Here is a 17,676-nt window from a genome sequence, read left to right on the forward strand (position 1 = left end):
TGAAATGGTTTGTTGAGACGATTTATATCTATTTTTGTAATCAGATAAGTCTAACCAAAATCAAATCTAATTGCTCATTGACGGTGTTTTTTTTTTTGGGCATCCATTGTCAGCCTTGTACAAATCACGCGCCAAAAATCAAACCATGCGCGTTTTACTCGCGTGTCTCTTCCACCGACTTCCGCAACTTCGCTCTAAAATCATCCTAAATAAAAAAGTAAAAGGTGTGTACAATACGACGTCGGGTCCGTGACTGACACCCCTCTTATTGTCTTCTCCGCCGCCGTCCTCCGCCCTACCGAAGAAATTGAGACAAATTATTTATTTAAGATAATATATAATATTTTTATATAAATGGGAAATTCTAAAATTCGTCTGCGCAAAAGTCTTTCTACAATAACCAATCCTTATTTAATACCAAAAAGGAGCCACCGCATTCTTTCACGATTCTCTTACATTTGTTTTTTCTTTACAAAAAGTCGCATCTAAGTTTGAGACCGCCAACGCCAACTGTCGAGGAAACTTCTCTCTAATTTCTTCGTTGAAGTGATGCGATTCGTATTGATTGGATCCAATACTTTGTTTCTTTATGTCCGGTAAATCGGCTAGGTTTCACAAGAGCTTTTTTTTTAGGGTTTCCAAAAGCAAGTGAGGGTTCTCGGTTTCTTTCTTCTTGTTTGATGTTGATGATGGGGGAAGATAACCGCAATGATAGCTTCGGTATCTTGTCAAGTGGCGATCTCTCGGCTGATTATAAGTTCGATGATTTCGTTGGGGATGGTATGTGCATCGATCTCGACAGCATCAATCGTATTCTTGAGGAGAACTCTGATCCTCCGCAGGTAGTTACTTTCTTTTGCGGTTTAATTTGGCGCCACTTTTAGGGTGTGGAGTGTGAAGATTTTACTGGAATCCTACTCTTTAATTGTGAAATTTTGAAAGGGAATTTGTTGTATAGATCACGTACTCTCCATTGGAAAGCCTAGGAAATGAGTCAATGGTTGCTTATTTTAGCTGATTTTATGAGAACATAGTTCATAGCTTGTTTGAAATTGAATGAAATTGAACTTACTTTATTTGGAACTATCGCATTCTACTATGATTATTTTGGAATTTATTTAACTCAAGTACTTCCTTGCTTAATTTGCGAATCTGGAATCCAAATTCATCTCATAAATTGTAATTGACTTTGCGTACTTTCACTCTTAAACTCGAGGTTATAGATTGTGGAACTGATATTTCATGGCTTTTTGTTAGCCCTTGTTTCTCGGTAGAAGTTCAATCTTGTTTTCTATTCTTTTCCTAGATAGGTTATTCTTTCTTTGTTAAATTGCAGATTAATCCAGAAGATCCATCGCTTAGAAATATGTCTCAAGGGGACTCAGATCTTGAATCCATCCAGTTTCAAAGTGGTAAAATTTCTTTGCACAAGCATTTTTCTAAGTTTCTGTTTTTTATATATATAATGAAAATTTGATGATATTTCCTTGCTCGGGGTTTACTTTTGCAGATTGTTTAAGAAATAATTCCGATGATTCAGATGCTAGGGCAGGGTCTACCGGTGGCTCCTTTTATTATCATGGGAATTTAGAACTCTCTGCACATGATTGTTCACCGGTTCAAACATCCTCTGCAAGTTTTAAAGAGTGGTCTGCAATTTGTCAAGGGACATCCTACAGAGAGAGAGTTGAGATTCCCAGCTGTAGTACAGCATCTAGTTTTTCTGAGATAGATGGCAACCATGCGTTAGATCATGGAGATAATTTAAGATTTGAACTTGTGGATGATAAAACTAGTTCATTGTTCATGAATACTAAAGAGGAGTTTGGCTACAAAAGTACGTTACCCACTTGCTACTTCAATCTAAACATTGTCATTAGTTGTGCATTTTGAAATTTTTGCTTCCTATTGCTGTGCCCGAGTTTTTTAGTGGAAATGCTGACTCTTGTTTTCTGAATATTCAGATGCTTTGCACAGCCCTGTTGATGAGAATACAAACTTAATATTTGATCAGTATGATCCCTGTTCAGTTATAAGTTGTTACATGAATGGAGATGATGCATATTTTGCTGATTCCTCAATGCAACACTCGCCTGGTTCCCTAAATTTTACGTTTGAAGAAAGTAAGGAGGGTGAAGTTGTGGAATTTCCCACTGAGAGTGCATGCTCCAGTAGTAGGATAATATTCAATTCTCAGGGTGAGATTGATTTCTCTGATGTAAAGAAACTTCATTTTGAAGGTGAAGGGAATGGACATGTTTTACCAGCCTATGGAAAATTTTCATACACTGCCAATGATGGACTCTTTGATGACAAAGGTTCGCTGCAGCCATTCACTCATTCTAAACCTTGCATTTTAAATAACAAACAAGCAGTTTATGGAAAGAATGAAGATAACGAACTGATCACATCTGGCAATATTTTCTCCCATTCTGCTGAATCTTTAGATGAAGCTAGCTGGAGAAAGTCTACTAACAGGGTTGCTGAGTCATTATCTCTTGACGAAGCCTCAAAGCAGTCATCTGATATTTATCCTTCTGTATCAAATCAGGATTTTATGGTTAATGGCAAGGATGCTCATTATTACAATCATGACATTAATCTAAATGTTAGTAGTCAATCTTTCTTCAGTGAGGGACATTTAAATTTAACTTCCCCAGAGAACTATTTTTCCAGTGCATACCCAATTAGTTCAACCAAGATGCAGTTAAGTTGTTTTCAGGATGAAAGAGAGAATAAGTTTATTCCTTCAAGGAGTATGGGTCTTTCAAAAGTCAGTCCTGAATCTATTCATAGCAATTCATCAGATTGCAGATCCCATGTTGATGATGACCCTGATATATGCATTCTTGAAGACATTAGTCAACCTGCCTGGTCAAACCAATCTCTGGTGCTTGTGAAGAAGACTTCAAGTTTGCCGAATACTACATCTAGTACTCAGCTTCATAACCCAGGAATAGGGGGTATCAGGCTCAAGGGAAACGATGAACAGTTAATTTTTCGTGTTGCATTGCAGGTTAGTGCTACTTGTTTGAGATTGCACTGTTTCTTGCTTTTATGGATTGGTGAATCAAAAGAATTTGGTTAAATTTCTGGGGATTTCGACCATTACAGTGCTCTTTGCATAACTGGCTAAGAAGAAACTGTCCTTGGCTTATTTTGTGTTATATCTTTATTTAGTTATGTGTTATCTTTTACCTGAAGAAAAATTGTCATCTTTTAGGCAGTGGTTGAATGAAATAGTGCCCCTAATGTTTTACTGGTCTCTTCGAAAGAATTCTACTTCCTAAACATGCGAACTTATTGTCTCTGACTGCTAAAAATGTTAATTATTATCTGTTATATAGTGGCTAAATATAATAGGGTCTTAATGATATGCCAGTCAGTTTGATGGAACCATGATTTGATAAATACTTCCAAAACTTCAAAATGTTCTCTTTGATATCTTCTTTCTGGTGTTTTGGCCTAAAGGAAAAATAATGCTTTGGAAGAGAGTGAACTGAAAGGCTTGATAAAAGATGATTGTGGTTCTTTCCATTATCAAACCTGTTTAATGAGGGTGTGATCAAGAGAGAAGTATTTTCTTTAGAAGGATTTGTTTTAAAGAGATTATTCTTAAGACTTTCCTCTTTTTGGTTTCTGCCACACTACTGTTTTGCTTGCTATTATTTCAAAGGGACTTGCCTTTGGCCTGAGGAGCTTTTGAATGAAGTACTGCTGCGTAAACTGTTATAATATGTAATGAAAAAATTTGACAAACAAAACTAGTTTAGAGTATCTCAAAATACTTCTTGGGTTAATTCATCTCTGCATAAAATTGGATTTTGCAGTGTAGATTTCCAGATGAAAATGGTTTGCAGGATAGATGTTTAGGCTACTTTAATGCTTCTGTGTGAGTAAAGCATTGATGTTGCCTTGTTTCTGATCTATATTTGTGGCCGCTTTGATCAGAATCAATGTTATATGTAATGTTTATGGCTTTATGTTTACCTAATTAATAAAATTGGTGCCTCACAGGGCCTTTCTCAGCCAAAATCTGAAGCTAGTCCTCCGGATGGTGTTTTGGCAGTACCTCTTCTACGCCATCAGGTCTGAATTGTTCCACATCATATGTTTTCTTTATTATTTACTTTGTGAATGTTGAGCTTCTGTGAAGTTTTGAACTTCAGAGTTGGGAATTGGTATTTGCATAAGGTGAAAATGGCTCCAGTTGAAGATTTCATTTTAAAAGGACATTTAAATATGGTTTTTGAATTTGAATGCCTACAGTGGGCATGACTTGTTTGCTGGAAAGAATGAGCATGGCTAAAAAATACTTATCAGGACCAAGTTGGATAAAAGTGGACTTAAAAAAAGTAGTTAATGTGGTGATTGTTTTCTAACCTCATTTCCTGAGAGGTGCAATGTCAATTTTTGAGACTTCTCTTTTATTTTCTTTTAGTGTTAGATATTTCCTTACCATTCATAGATGCAGTCGAAGAAGAAATCTTAGACAAAGAACTTTTGTTATTTTGTTGTAGTTTAATTTAAGGTACTGTGCTATTTATTAATTATGGTGTTATTGTTTCAAAAATTGTTCTTTACATGTTGCTTTTCTGACTTTTGTATGCTTGCATAGCGAATTCCAAGCTTCTCTTGTGTGTTCATTTATGAGTGTTATGAATCTAGTCCAATTCTTTCTGAATTAATCCTTGGGCAGAGAATTGCTTTGTCATGGATGACCCAGAAGGAGAAAACTGGCTTACACTGTATGGGAGGAATTCTTGCAGATGATCAGGTCAGTTCCATTTTTGAGGCTGCCATACGCTTGTTGATAACTAGTGAATCATGTTTTCATATATATTATTTCTTGCAGGGATTAGGAAAGACTGTGTCAACAATTGCACTTATTCTTAATGAAAGGCCTTCATCTTCTAAAGCATCCTCTCAAGATGTGAGAAAGGTTGAGTTGGAAACACTAAATTTGGATGATGATGAAGAGATGAAGCAAGATTCTGATAACAGTCATGTCATGTCAAATGGTGCTTCAAAGAAAAGCTCTTCTCCATCAGGGCAAGCAAAGGGAAGGCCAGCTGCTGGAACACTCATTGTATGTCCCACAAGTGTATTGCGGCAATGGGCAGATGAGTTACACAATAAGGTGACGAAAGAAGCTAATCTCTCCTTTCTAGTGTACCATGGAAGCAACAGGACAAGGGATCCTTTAGAGTTGGCAAAGTATGATGTTGTCCTTACTACATATTCAATTGTTAGCATGGAGGTCCCAAAACAACCTCCTGCTCAAGGAGATGATGATGAGAAAGGGAAGTTGGAAGGTGACCGTGCTTCTTCTCTGGATTTTCCACCAAGCAGGAAAAGGAAATACCCGCCTAGTTCTAATAAAAAAGGAGCGAAGCACAAGGAGGTTGACGATTTGCTTCTTGATTCTGCTGCTCGACCTCTTGCAAAAGTTGGATGGTTTAGAATTGTTCTGGATGAGGCCCAAAGCATTAAAAACCATAAAACTCAAGTTGCTAGGGCCTGTTGGGGCCTTCGTGCTAAACGAAGATGGTGTTTGTCTGGGACTCCAATTCAAAATGCCATTGACGACCTTTATAGCTACTTCAGATTTCTGAGATATGACCCATATGCTGCTTACAAATATTTCTGTTCTTCCATAAAGATCCCGATTGCTAAAAATCCAGCGAAAGGCTATCCAAAATTGCAAGCTATCTTGCAAACAATAATGTTACGCCGCACGAAAGGTACTAGCTGTTTCTTTAGTTTAAGTTGGTCGTGCAGTGAAAATGTGATTCTACTGTTATTTGCATGCAACTAATTGCAATCACTTATTTTAATTTTTTTGTGTTCTTTTTGCAGCTACACTTCTTGATGGGGAACCAATTATTAACTTGCCACCTAAAATGATAGAACTGAGAAAGGTGGAATTCACAAAGGCGGAACGTGACTTCTATTCCAGACTGGAGTCTGATTCACGTGCTCAGTTTAAAGTACGGTTTTTCTTAGTCTAACTAAATTTAGATATCCACTGTATATCGTATACCTTTCTTTGTAGCTTTACAGGATATACCTAATGGTATGAATTGTTTATGTGGTTTTATTATGCTTCTATTACGTTCTGTTTTTATTTGCTAATTTTTGAAATCTTTATCAGGAGTATGCAGCTGCAGGGACTGTCAAACAGAACTATGTGAATATCTTGTTGATGCTTTTGCGGCTTCGCCAAGCCTGTGATCATCCTCTTCTGGTCAGAGGTTTTGATTCAAACTCTTCATGGAAATTGTCAATTGAGACTGCAAAGAAGCTTCCTCAGGAAAAGCTAACATTTCTTTTAAGTTGTTTATCATCTTTGGAACTCTGTGGCATCTGCAATGTATGTGGTTCTTTCGGCTTGTTCCTTTAGTTCGTTTTCATCTACTTTAATAACAGCTTCTCTTTTACAGTATTTTGATTATTTATTGCCTAGGCATGTTTCATTCAACTAGGAACAAATAAGGATTTTAGGAACAATTAGGAACAATACCACTTTAAAGGATTTGAGTGATCACATAAGGATTCATTCAATTAGGATTAGATGAAATAATTGTTTGCGTATGTTTAAATGCTTCAGCTTGGGGTATGCTGAAGGATCATATTGTGCTTTATGGTGGCTTGTTTTGCCTTTCATGGCTAAGTACCAGAATCATCTATTTGGCATAATTTCTCCTCTTAGTTTTTTATTTTTTATTATTCTTCAACTTTTTAAGTTTTAATCTTCCGTTCTGACATCCATGCTTATGTTTTGTAGGATCCACCAGAAGATGCTGTTGTCACCATCTGTGGTCATGTTTTCTGCAACCAATGCATCTCTGAACATCTTACTGGTGATGACAAGCAGTGTCCCACCAAAAATTGCAAAGGTCAATTAAGTGCGTCTTCAGTGTTTTCGAATACCTCTTTAAACAGTTCTCTCTCTGAGCAGCCTGGTGAGGATAAGTCTCTTGATTGTTCTGGTTCAAAAGTTGTTGAGGTAATTGGGCCTTGTTCTGAGGATAGTTTGAATGATTCTTCCAAAATTAAAGCTGCCCTTGATGTCCTTAAATCACTAGCTAAACCTCAAGATAATAGATTAAGGACTAGTGGCTGCCCAGAAGGTTCCTCTGATCTCCAGTCTCCGGATTCACTAAATGGCCTTCCAGATGGAAAGGATCTGGTTATGGGTGCAAGTTCGAATGATTCCAGTAAGGCACCTGGGGAGAAAGCTATAGTGTTTTCCCAGTGGACAAGGATGTTGGATTTATTTGAAGCCTGTCTTAAAAGTTCTTCCATCCAATACAGAAGACTTGATGGAACTATGTCAGTTGCTGCTAGAGATAAAGCAGTGAAAGATTTCAACACCCTACCAGAGGTTTCAATGATTTCTATTCTTCTTTTACCTCTATTATTTTGTACCTTATCATAGAGAGTGTGATATTCTGGTGTTCAGCAAATCTGCTTAATCATGAAATTCATTCCTTTCGCTTGTAGGTATCTGTTATGATTATGTCCTTAAAAGCTGCCAGTCTTGGGCTGAACATGGTTGCAGCTTGCCATGTACTTCTGCTTGATCTTTGGTGGAACCCTACAACTGAGGACCAGGCAATTGATAGGGCACATCGAATTGGGCAGACTCGGCCTGTAACTGTTTTACGATTAACTGTGAAAGATACAGTTGAGGATCGTATTTTGGCTCTTCAGGTAAGCTTTTCCCCACCTATGCAGTCACAATGGTCTGCTTTTCTCTTCGTGTTTAATTCCATAGCTTTATCAAGCTGAAGAGTGTATTTGATGCTGATATGGTTGCTTGGTGCATAGAAAAGAATTGATGTATCTGATGCTGTTAATGGTCTTGAGAAGTTAACTTTCAGTGTTATAAACATGGATAAAGCTGCCCATATGCCACGGAGAAAATTTGAGCTTCATGTGGGCTAAGCCTTGCCTGAATGCCTGAATGCTTATCGCATTATCTATCTAGCATAATCGTAATTAAATATAGTTTAAAACTGAGCATGGAACTATTTTAAATTTGTGTGTCACAAGTCCAGTCATATGGGCAGTGGTTGCTCTTGAAATCCCTGGCCTGGATATAGTACAGCCAGTGGAAACCACAATAGCTGTTGGGAATATATTCATGTTGAAACCAACTTGTGCTGGTTTAATGGCCATATTAAAATGGCTTCCCAGCATCAATAGAACTTGCATGTTTACTTTCTCCAAGAACTTTATTTTCAGTAAGGGTTTGCTTATTTTTTGTTTTCGTGATTGACAGCAAAAGAAGAGGAAGATGGTTGCATCAGCATTTGGGGAGGATGAAACCGGTGGGCGTCAGACTCGCCTCACAGTAGAAGACTTGGAATACTTGTTCATGGCATGATGTGTCACTTTTATAGCTACATCAGTAATTGGCATTAGCAAAACTGGCGGTGCATAGACTTGCATCCCAGGGTCCCGTGCATCATGTTGGGGATGGACAGTCGGATCTCCCACTTCTTCCTGTAGAACACCATTTCACAACCCGTCTTCCCTGCCTAGCAGATGCTATGACAGGCAAGGGGCAAGGCTTTTTGAACAGACGCTGTTAATAGTAGGAGAATTCTCATACCACATAGTCACAAAAGGAAAGTTAAATTTGTTTTGTTGGTCATTGATAGTTCTCAAACCTCACATCACCTATGACATTGTATATGGATATAGGGATAGGGCTCTTCCAAAGATGGTATAGGGTTGGAACCGGGCTATTCTTTTAGTTATGTAAATGATAGGTCCCCTATTTTTATTTTTCTTATTCTTTTCGAAGATACAGAAACTGAAATTTGTAGCATCATCGGTCATTTTGAGTATACTATTTATGGCCCTGCAGTGTATTCATTCATTAATGTGAAAACTTGATTATTGCGAATTAGAACCCTATGCTTTATCCCTGTACTACTTGTTACATTCGTTTTTCAGAATATCCGAATATGATGATAGCATTTAAGTTTATTGAAATTGAATTGCAAATCCTCGTCAACATAATGTTGTTCCAATGAGACAGCGTAAATTAAACCAGTTTAGATCTTTGTGTTACATCTATCATCCAACCAAGACAATATATCAGTACGAACAATCTCAATGTTTTCATCAGGTTCACCAAACAACAAGGAATGCCACATCCCTTCATAGATCTTCAAGGTCTTGTCTTGACTGGATGCTTCCTTGTACAAAGTCCGACTCACTTCCGGATCCGTGACAACATCTGCACTCCCATGGACTACTAGGAATGGGATACTTACATCACGCAGTTTTTCACTCAAAAGCTGAGTCACTCTCAAGAGTTCAACAACTGTCCCCAATCTGGGTTTCCCTCTGTATCTGACTGGGTTCTTGTTCCCAACAATCTTCTTTTCTTCTACTTTGATTGATTTGTGCAGAAGATCTTCGGTTGGTACAATGGCTAAAGTGGGCAAGAAATTGGAGATAAAAGTGAGGGCTTGAGGAATTGGCCATCTGGGTCTAACCTTGTCTGAGATTTTGCACATGGGCGCTACCAAAACAGCTCCTTGGAACCCATTTGGATCAGCAAAATGAACCAACAAACAAAGGGCACCACCCATTGATTCTCCATAAAGGAAACAAGGTAAAGCACCAAAGTTAGGATCTTGCTTGATGAGATTGAAGAAGGAGAGACAGTCTTGGACAACCAAATCAACATGTGGGACATAGCCTCTAAGGCCTTGAGACCTCCCATGGCCTTCCATGTCAAGGGCAAAGCAGGCAAACCCTTTCTGAGCAAGGAAGATTGATGTGGACTGGAAAGTCCAACTTATATCATTGCCATACCCATGGATCACAAAGATGATGCCACGTGGAGGGCCAGAGAGTGGAAGCCATGATCTTGTGAAGAGAAAGAGGCCTCTTGGTGAAGTGTAGAACGATTTTGACCCTTTGATTCCTTGCAGCCTGTAATACTCTTCCTCTGAGATGTCGCCCCAGTAATGAAGGTTTTCTTCTTGTTCCACCATCCTTGGAGAAGAAGTTGAGTAGATCAGATCGTTTTGGGCGTCTGCTTTTGATTGGTAAATAGTTTTGTGGCTGGTCATTTAAAGAGGTTTCTTTATTCTAAGGGTTGGACTAGTGGTTGAGTTGGGCTACCAAGAGATAGGCTTTCTTCCTCTTTTCACCTTCGGCTTCATCGTAGATTTGTATATAAATTATACATTTTTTCCCATCTTTGTGGTATTAAATTTTTTTTTTCTTCAAGCACCTCCATTTTCTTTTTAAATGCTTAACTTAAAAATTGGTGCTAAACTATGTGGTAGATTTATATTTTTTTTTTTGTTAAAAGTAATTTTAGGGATGAGGGTTTGAATTCTATTTGAATAGCATTGCCACCAAAACCCAAGTTTAATAAATTTAAGGAAAAAAAAGCATTTATAGAAAATTGAAAAAGTGAAGATGATATAAAAGTAAAATAATGTTAAACAACTGATATATACAGTTTGATAGTTATATCCGAATTAAATGTTATTTATTCCAATCCATAAATAAAAACTAACTTAATACTGAGAAATATCTTGACGTGGAAACGTAAGAACTTTGAACAAAACCGAAAAGCATGTACAATAGGCGTTTTTTTTTTAACATAAAAATTCGGTTCTGTTTTCAATTTCTCATATAATCTTCTGGGCTTTCTTATTCTTTGGTTTATTTTCATTATTAATATTTTTGTTAATATATATTTCTTATGTCTTAATATTTTTTGATATTTTTATTTTTATAAATATTTCTTAATTATCATTAGCTAATATTTTTAAGATTTTCAAAATGAGGTTAAATAAAAAAATTAAAAATCCAATCGAATCGATTTTTATTCAATATTTCAACCATTTATTCCTTTTCAATCATATTAGCTAGTTCTTTAGCTATGTTTCTTTAAAAAAATACATTAATTGTTAATATAAATTATATATATTTCTTAAGTCATAAAAATATGGTTGAAAATCTTATCAAACATTTTTCATGCATTTTCAGCACTTGCAAAAACTCAAAAACATGTTCTATGTGTGTTTCATAATGTTCCAAATGTTCTTTAGTCAATACCAAAGTATTTAAAGCTGCATAAAATGTTCTCTAAGGCATTTTGGTAACCAAGTATCAATATTTGGGGTTTTACAAGTCAGTAGCCAACAACATTTTCTACAAGGGCATGATATTGAGACTTACTAGGCAAGTCTTGAGACTTGGGTTTGCAAGTCTAGAGACTTAGCCTCTCAATGGTTACTTTTTAGCCAAGTACTAATACCTCCTTGATAAAGATCAAGACTTGAGTAGTAGAAATATTTTTTTCATTTCAAAATTCATGCTTGCAACGGTTTCAAATTACCTCCAATGGCCATAAATGTCTACAAATTTATACTTTGGTATAAACACTCATCAACAATACTTTAAGATTCAATAGAGACATATCCAAGCATCAAAGTCAAGAGAAAAACCTCAAATTCTTTGTTCTTTTATTTTCTCTTGTACATATCTCTTAGATCTTATTGTTAGATCTTTTATTGCTCTTGATCTGTTGTAATTTGACATGACAAATTTGACTTTCTCGATACATTTATGGAGCTTATTCTCAAGCAAAGTAGTGCCTTCTTTGTAGTTTTTTCATATTTTTTAGGTTTTAAGTTAAAAAGTGTATATGTCTTGTTTTTACTCATTTTAAGACCTCAAATTGGCCAATAATGCCATTGGGGGCCTTAACCTATGGTTAAGTGATGTAGGGACATTTTGGAGACTGAAATTGAGCAAGAACGACACCAAAGGAGAGGGTACTGCGATATCCAAACCTTGGAATCACGATACCTCCAACAAACCTGGGATTGGAGACCACCCTTCAGTGGTATCGCGATATCCACCTGCCAAGAAACACCCAAGTTCAAAATTTTTCAAAGTGTCGTGATATCTTGTTCCTTGGTATCGTGATACCAATATCGTGAAGGAACAAAAATGGACAAGAAAGGTAGTCATTGAAGGCTCATTCAAGGGTTTTTTGGATTAGGTCAGAATAGCTGCTATATCAGTTAAAATTTGGCTGAGAGAGGAAAAAATGTCACATTAGCTTAGTTTAGGTTTAATTTTCTCTAGGTTTTCTCTTAGCTTTTCTTTCTCTTCTTCTAGGGTTTCTTATTTTCATTTCCTTAGTTGTAGATTTAACATTTCTTTGCAACTTTTCTTCTTATTTTAGTTTTTTTTAGTGTTAGTTAAGTTAGTTATCACTGTAACTTAAGGTTATTTGTACTTTTAGTTCTTGTACCTAGGTTGTAAGACATTTTTAGATTTAGTTTAATGCATTTCAGTTTATTTTATTTTGCAGTTGTTAAAGTTTGTTTCTTTTATGTTTATTGCTTTAGATTTTCTTGTTGAATGTTTGTTTTCACATGCCTTTTAAGTTTTCTTGCATAAAAATCTCAACTTTTATATTTTTCTCAAGCTTTCTTTAATAGCTTCCATGTTTTTAATTCATATTTTTATTAGCTTTATTTCTAGCATGAGTAGCTAAACCTTTAAGAAATTGGTTGACGGAGATGTGGTGAGCTGATTTTTGGATAAGGGACCAAATCGTAATAAATTAGACTAATTTGAATGAACCTAAAAACTTAAGATTGACGACCTTAAGGGAATATTTAGGCAAGTAAGACCAAGAGGAGATATTGTTGAGCACCAAATCATTAGTCCTAGGTTAACCGGTGAGATCGAGAGAAAATTCAAATTAATTTGTCTAACTTGGTAAAATTGAGACTGAGAGGTAAAATGGATCCATTTTGGGACTTTAAGCAATTTGGATCCCTAATTCAAATATTAGTGAACCACATCAATGTCAACCAACCATCGTTTTTTATTTAATTGTTAATTTCGTAATTTTGTATATTTTACAATTTAGTCCTTGCTACATAGTGTAACACCCCAAACTCGGCCTAAACATTATGGCCGAGTCCGGAGACGTCACAAAGAACGGGTTTTGAAAACTGAGTTGTTTTGATAAACCATTCAACTTTTATAACTCGTATTCATTCATAATTAGTACTGAAAACGTCATTTAATTAGTTTATTTGCCAAAACATAATTTACAGCGAAAGTCTTAAAATCGTTATATTTTAAAAATGGAGTTCGTATTTTTAGAAAATCTTTGTTTTCGTAAAACTGTGATTTTAGACATGCATTGCAATGAAAACGTCAAAAACACATCCAAATCCAAAATAAAAACCAACAGTTTGGAGAGTCCCAAAAATTAGAAAATCTCAAATAAAACCAGAATTATAAATAAAAACCATAGATTACTAAGTTAAAATAGTTCTCAATCAAATGGTCACCGTTGAGCCTCCGCTACACCGACCTGTCTAAATCTGTGGATTAGTTGAACAGTACAGACAAACGAATGTGAGTTTTCATAAACTCAGTGTGTAACAAAATAGAAATAGACATGCTATACACACAGAAGTCGCATACACAATCAGATTCAGACCTAAGACCTTTGCTGATTTAGATAACAGAAACAGATATGCAGAGCAGATATATAGAATCCTACCCCCATCCTCTACGTACGAACTCCGACCATCCCAACGCACCATGTGGGGTTAAAAGCACCCACCCATCCCTACACACCATATCGTGCTGTTACAACACACATCAGATAATATGCAGCCAAGCTACCAGAATATAAGTGATGATCGCCATACAGAACACTTCCTCCACATAAACAAATCCAACCCCAATTAGATATACAAAATTAGAATTACCATGCTTAAATGCTCATATACAGATATCAAATATATATATATCAGACTAATTAGACATACATAACAGTGTCATACGCACAGCAGAACATCAGACTATCAGATCATATAATTTTAGGGTTTGGTAGGCCCACAGTCGATCGAAACAACCCGTGCGACCCTAGGGATAATTTTAGAATTATGGGCCCACATGTCCGTGTGGCCTACACACCCAGATTGGCCTTGCCCATGTGGCCCATACGGCTTGGCCAAAAACCCACACGCTCGTATAGGTCCACATGCCCGTGTGGCCCATACGGCTATACTCACACCACCACACGGCCGTGTCTTGACACACGGCCAACCATACCGACGACCACATACCCATGTAGCGTCGACAGTAAGCATTTTTTGCTTTCGCTAAAACCTCGTTTTTCACATTTTAGGTACACACCTGGTACAATTTTGATGCAAAAATAATCCCGAGGCTTTTGAAACATAAAAATAGAGTACCCAACACCGATTTAGTAGATTGATTAACGAATTCGACACAAGAATTAACACGAAACCAATTACCACCGATGACAAACCACCTCTAACGCATATTAAATCGTTGAAGTGCAATTCCCTACTCCACAATCTACTCCTAAACACGAATTACCACTAATCAACCACTACAAAATGTTATCGCTAAAAATCCCAAATCGAAAGTTAACGAAAACAGAGTTATACTTACTAAACCAAAAGGAAAACCCGACAATTCCAATAGCACGATCAAACAATGGATTCACGAGCTGAATCAAAAGAGAAATAAAACAGAGGGTTGCTGAAAAAGAGAAAAGAAATGTCAAGAAGGGGAAAAATAAAAGACATTAGACGTCAGATTTTCTTTGAAGGGGAGAGAACTTTTAGCAAAAAGAAATAAAAATAAAAGATAATCCCACATATCCCTTATTTTACTCCCACTAACCCAGTAACTCATAACTCCCTCAAAATTTTAACTCTACTGAAACTCTATCAAACAACCAAGTAAAAATTAACATCCATGCTTGCACAAGGATTTGAACATAGAACCTCTAACACACTAACTCTTTTTCCACTCGAACCAGCAGGCTCATTCTAATATAAATTAAGAAAAAATTTTATGTAAGCCCACTCCACAAGGGTAAGGCTTGGACAAAAAATAACAAAATTATCAAAAGTGGGACTTGAACCCAAAACCTCAAACAGACACCCAGAACACTTAACCACTGAAGCAGATACACATTTGTGTCAAATACTTACAGAAACATAAATAAATCATTCAGGGCGTTACACATAGGTAGAAATTAGTTTAATTTCTCTTGAATTTATGATTTTTCGTAATATAACTTTTTGCGATTAGTTGGTTAGACTTTTATTTTACTCACACGTTATTTAGAAATTGTTCAATCCACGATTCTCTTGGGTTCGATCCTTGGAATACTCCAGTGTTCCATTGTAATACTATAAATATTACAACTGACCTGTCACAGTTACAGTAAAGTCGCAATAATTTTATCTTATTTTAATTCTTGAGTGTTGATCACATATCTCTCTCTCTCTTGTTGGTTGAGGGAGAGGCGGTCAAGTTGTTGGTGCCGTTGCTGAGGAATTGACGTTTGATTGAACATTTTTATTTTTGTTGCATGTATATAGAGAAATTGTAACACCCCATACCCGATCTAGTCACCAGACCTAAGCTACAGGATGTTAATCAATATCATTCAATAAATCAATGTATACAAGTCAAGTTCATGTTAATCATGCATTACAATCAAAACAAGTCTCAACCGATCTTATGGAAGCCTTTATACAAGTATAGAACTAAATCGGGACCAATCTGAAACATTTACAGAATAATAGGTAAAAAGTTAAAACAGGGGTCACACAACCGTGTGACAAGGCTGAGGCCAAGTGGTGTTATCATACAATTGTGTCTCAAAATCGTGTAACAACCTAATGCTGTGTAATCTGGGGTCATACAATTGTGTCGCCAGGTCGTGTAATAGACTGTGGCCGTGTGAACCAAAAAACAACCTAAACGTGTTAAGCACACAACCATGTGTCCCCTATTTTACAAATTTTACAGTTTTATCCCTATTTTTTATTTTACAATTTTACTCCTATTTTTTAGATTTTACAGTTTTGTTCCTATTTTACAAAAATCACAGTTTTGACCTAGATTTTTTATATCTTGTTTAGATTAGTCCCTAATTAATTGCCAAACTATTTTTAATGTTTAATTTTATTCAATTAAGTCCATAACAGAATGGTTTGGGCTAGAATCCATGATTGATTGATGGAAATTATTAATATTATGTAAAAGTATGATATGTTTAGTTTAATCCCTGTATATTCCCTGAATTATTTTTTGAGTTTTTCTATGCTTAATGAGGCCTCTGATATTGTGTGAATCCTAAAATTTGTGTTTAATTCCTTAAGTGCTCTTATTACATCACATGATATGTGAACATTATGTGTTTTCTGATAAAGTGAAACTGTTAAATTAAAAGTAATAATTTGTTATTGCCCTACGAAGTACATGATAAGCATGTTTGTAGTGGCCCAATTTCACCTGAGCCCAGTTTACAAATAAATTACAAACCAAAAAAAATTTAAAAAAAAACAAAAAATTACATCAAACCCAAAAAGCCCAATTTACAAACCCAAAATTAACCCAAAACCTAACCAAATCCTAGCCCACTATCTTAACATTTCAAAAAATCCCTAGCTCTATGCATCTTTAGTTGTAGGCGCTACCTCTCCCACGCGTGCCGCTCCTCCACGTCACCACTGTACGACCTCCATACCTACAAGCAAATAGCAACATGACAGCAACAAAAAGAAAAAGAAAAAATTTGTAATTTTTAGACTATAAAAGCCCTAAAAACATCGTTATATTTTTTTTACAGAGAATACTAATACAAAAACAGAGATTGAATAAAAAAAATCAAAGAAATTCAAACACAAATACATTTTCGAAGGTAGTTTCATTTTTTTATTCGGATTTATTGTTTATTTCTTTTTTCTTTCGTTCTCATTTGTTTTTAGAAGGAAAAGTGGAAAATAAAAAGGGAAAAGGAATAAAGGTACTTTCTTTGCGTCGTCGTGAGGCCAAGGTTCATCGTTTCCGATAAAAAATGACGCTTTTTGGGTCGGGGGGTTGAAAAGCTAAAAAATGGCCTTTTCTGACTTTTCGACCATCGTGGACGGCGGCGTCGTCGGCGGCGATCGGTGGCTGCCACAGTGGTTCGGCGTCGGAGGCTTGATCGATTTCTGGAAATTTTGAGAAAATGGGAGAGTGTTTTTGAGTTTGTTTGTGAAAAGGGGATGAAATGAGGTTTTTAAAAAATTTTAGGCTTAAATACCCTTATCAAAACTGTGCCGTTTTGAGTTTTAGGTTCAGAGGCCAAAACAAAGCCGTTTTGGTCTTTACAACCCACCAACCCGCTCGTTGACCCGACCAAGGGGAGGATCTGCGTGTTTTCTATTAATGGGCAATTTGCGTATTTAGCCCTTCCGCATTTTTCAGTTGTTTTAATCCAGTCTTTTTTATTTTCTAATTTATACTTATAATTTTATTTCACTTTCAATTTGGTCCTAGCAAATAGCGCGTTTTAGATGGCAGGGATATTTTCCCATTTAGTCCCTCTGAGTTATTCGCGCCTTTCAATTGGGCCCTCTCTTATTTTTACTTTTGATTTTTACCCCTATTTTTTATTAAACTTCAATTTAGTCCTTTTGCACTTATTTGTTTATAATTTCAGTCCCCTTTTTATTTAAAAGCTTATCTTATTAGGATTTAGGCTCCTAATTTTATTTCAATGTCAATTTAATCCCCTTTATCTACGTTTAGGATTTAATTTTTCTATTTTTATTGTGTTTTATTTAT

At 36.1% G+C, this 17,676-nt stretch overlaps 2 protein-coding genes across 3 annotated transcripts; one reads left to right on the forward strand and one right to left on the reverse strand.

The window, feature by feature from the left end:
• Nucleotides 1-248: 248 nt before the first annotated feature.
• Nucleotides 249-8,917, forward strand: LOC107900630 (helicase-like transcription factor CHR28). 2 transcript variants are annotated; one of them, XM_041095854.1, is made up of 13 exons: nucleotides 249-842; nucleotides 1,337-1,412; nucleotides 1,511-1,837; nucleotides 1,965-2,318; nucleotides 2,448-3,016; nucleotides 4,018-4,089; nucleotides 4,700-4,777; nucleotides 4,856-5,744; nucleotides 5,860-5,990; nucleotides 6,155-6,373; nucleotides 6,788-7,387; nucleotides 7,507-7,716; nucleotides 8,288-8,917. In XM_041095854.1, exons 1-13 carry the CDS (start codon nucleotides 681-683, stop codon nucleotides 8,390-8,392), a joined length of 3,792 nt encoding a protein of 1,263 aa, XP_040951788.1. In that variant the 5' UTR covers nucleotides 249-680; the 3' UTR covers nucleotides 8,393-8,917. The 2 variants fall into 2 exon arrangements, with proteins under 2 accessions (XP_040951788.1, XP_016681789.1); XM_016826300.2 differs by having other exon boundaries at nucleotides 1,965-3,016.
• A 62-nt stretch (nucleotides 8,918-8,979) lies between these two features.
• LOC107900631 (caffeoylshikimate esterase) lies at nucleotides 8,980-10,366 on the reverse strand. The gene has a single exon (XM_016826301.2). It carries the CDS (start codon nucleotides 10,095-10,097, stop codon nucleotides 9,069-9,071), a length of 1,029 nt encoding a protein of 342 aa, XP_016681790.1. The 5' UTR covers nucleotides 10,098-10,366; the 3' UTR covers nucleotides 8,980-9,068.
• Nucleotides 10,367-17,676: the final 7,310 nt, after the last annotated feature.

Source organism: Gossypium hirsutum, chromosome D06, assembly GCF_007990345.1.
Source record: "Gossypium hirsutum isolate 1008001.06 chromosome D06, Gossypium_hirsutum_v2.1, whole genome shotgun sequence".
NCBI classification, from domain to species: Eukaryota; Viridiplantae; Streptophyta; class Magnoliopsida; order Malvales; family Malvaceae; genus Gossypium; species Gossypium hirsutum.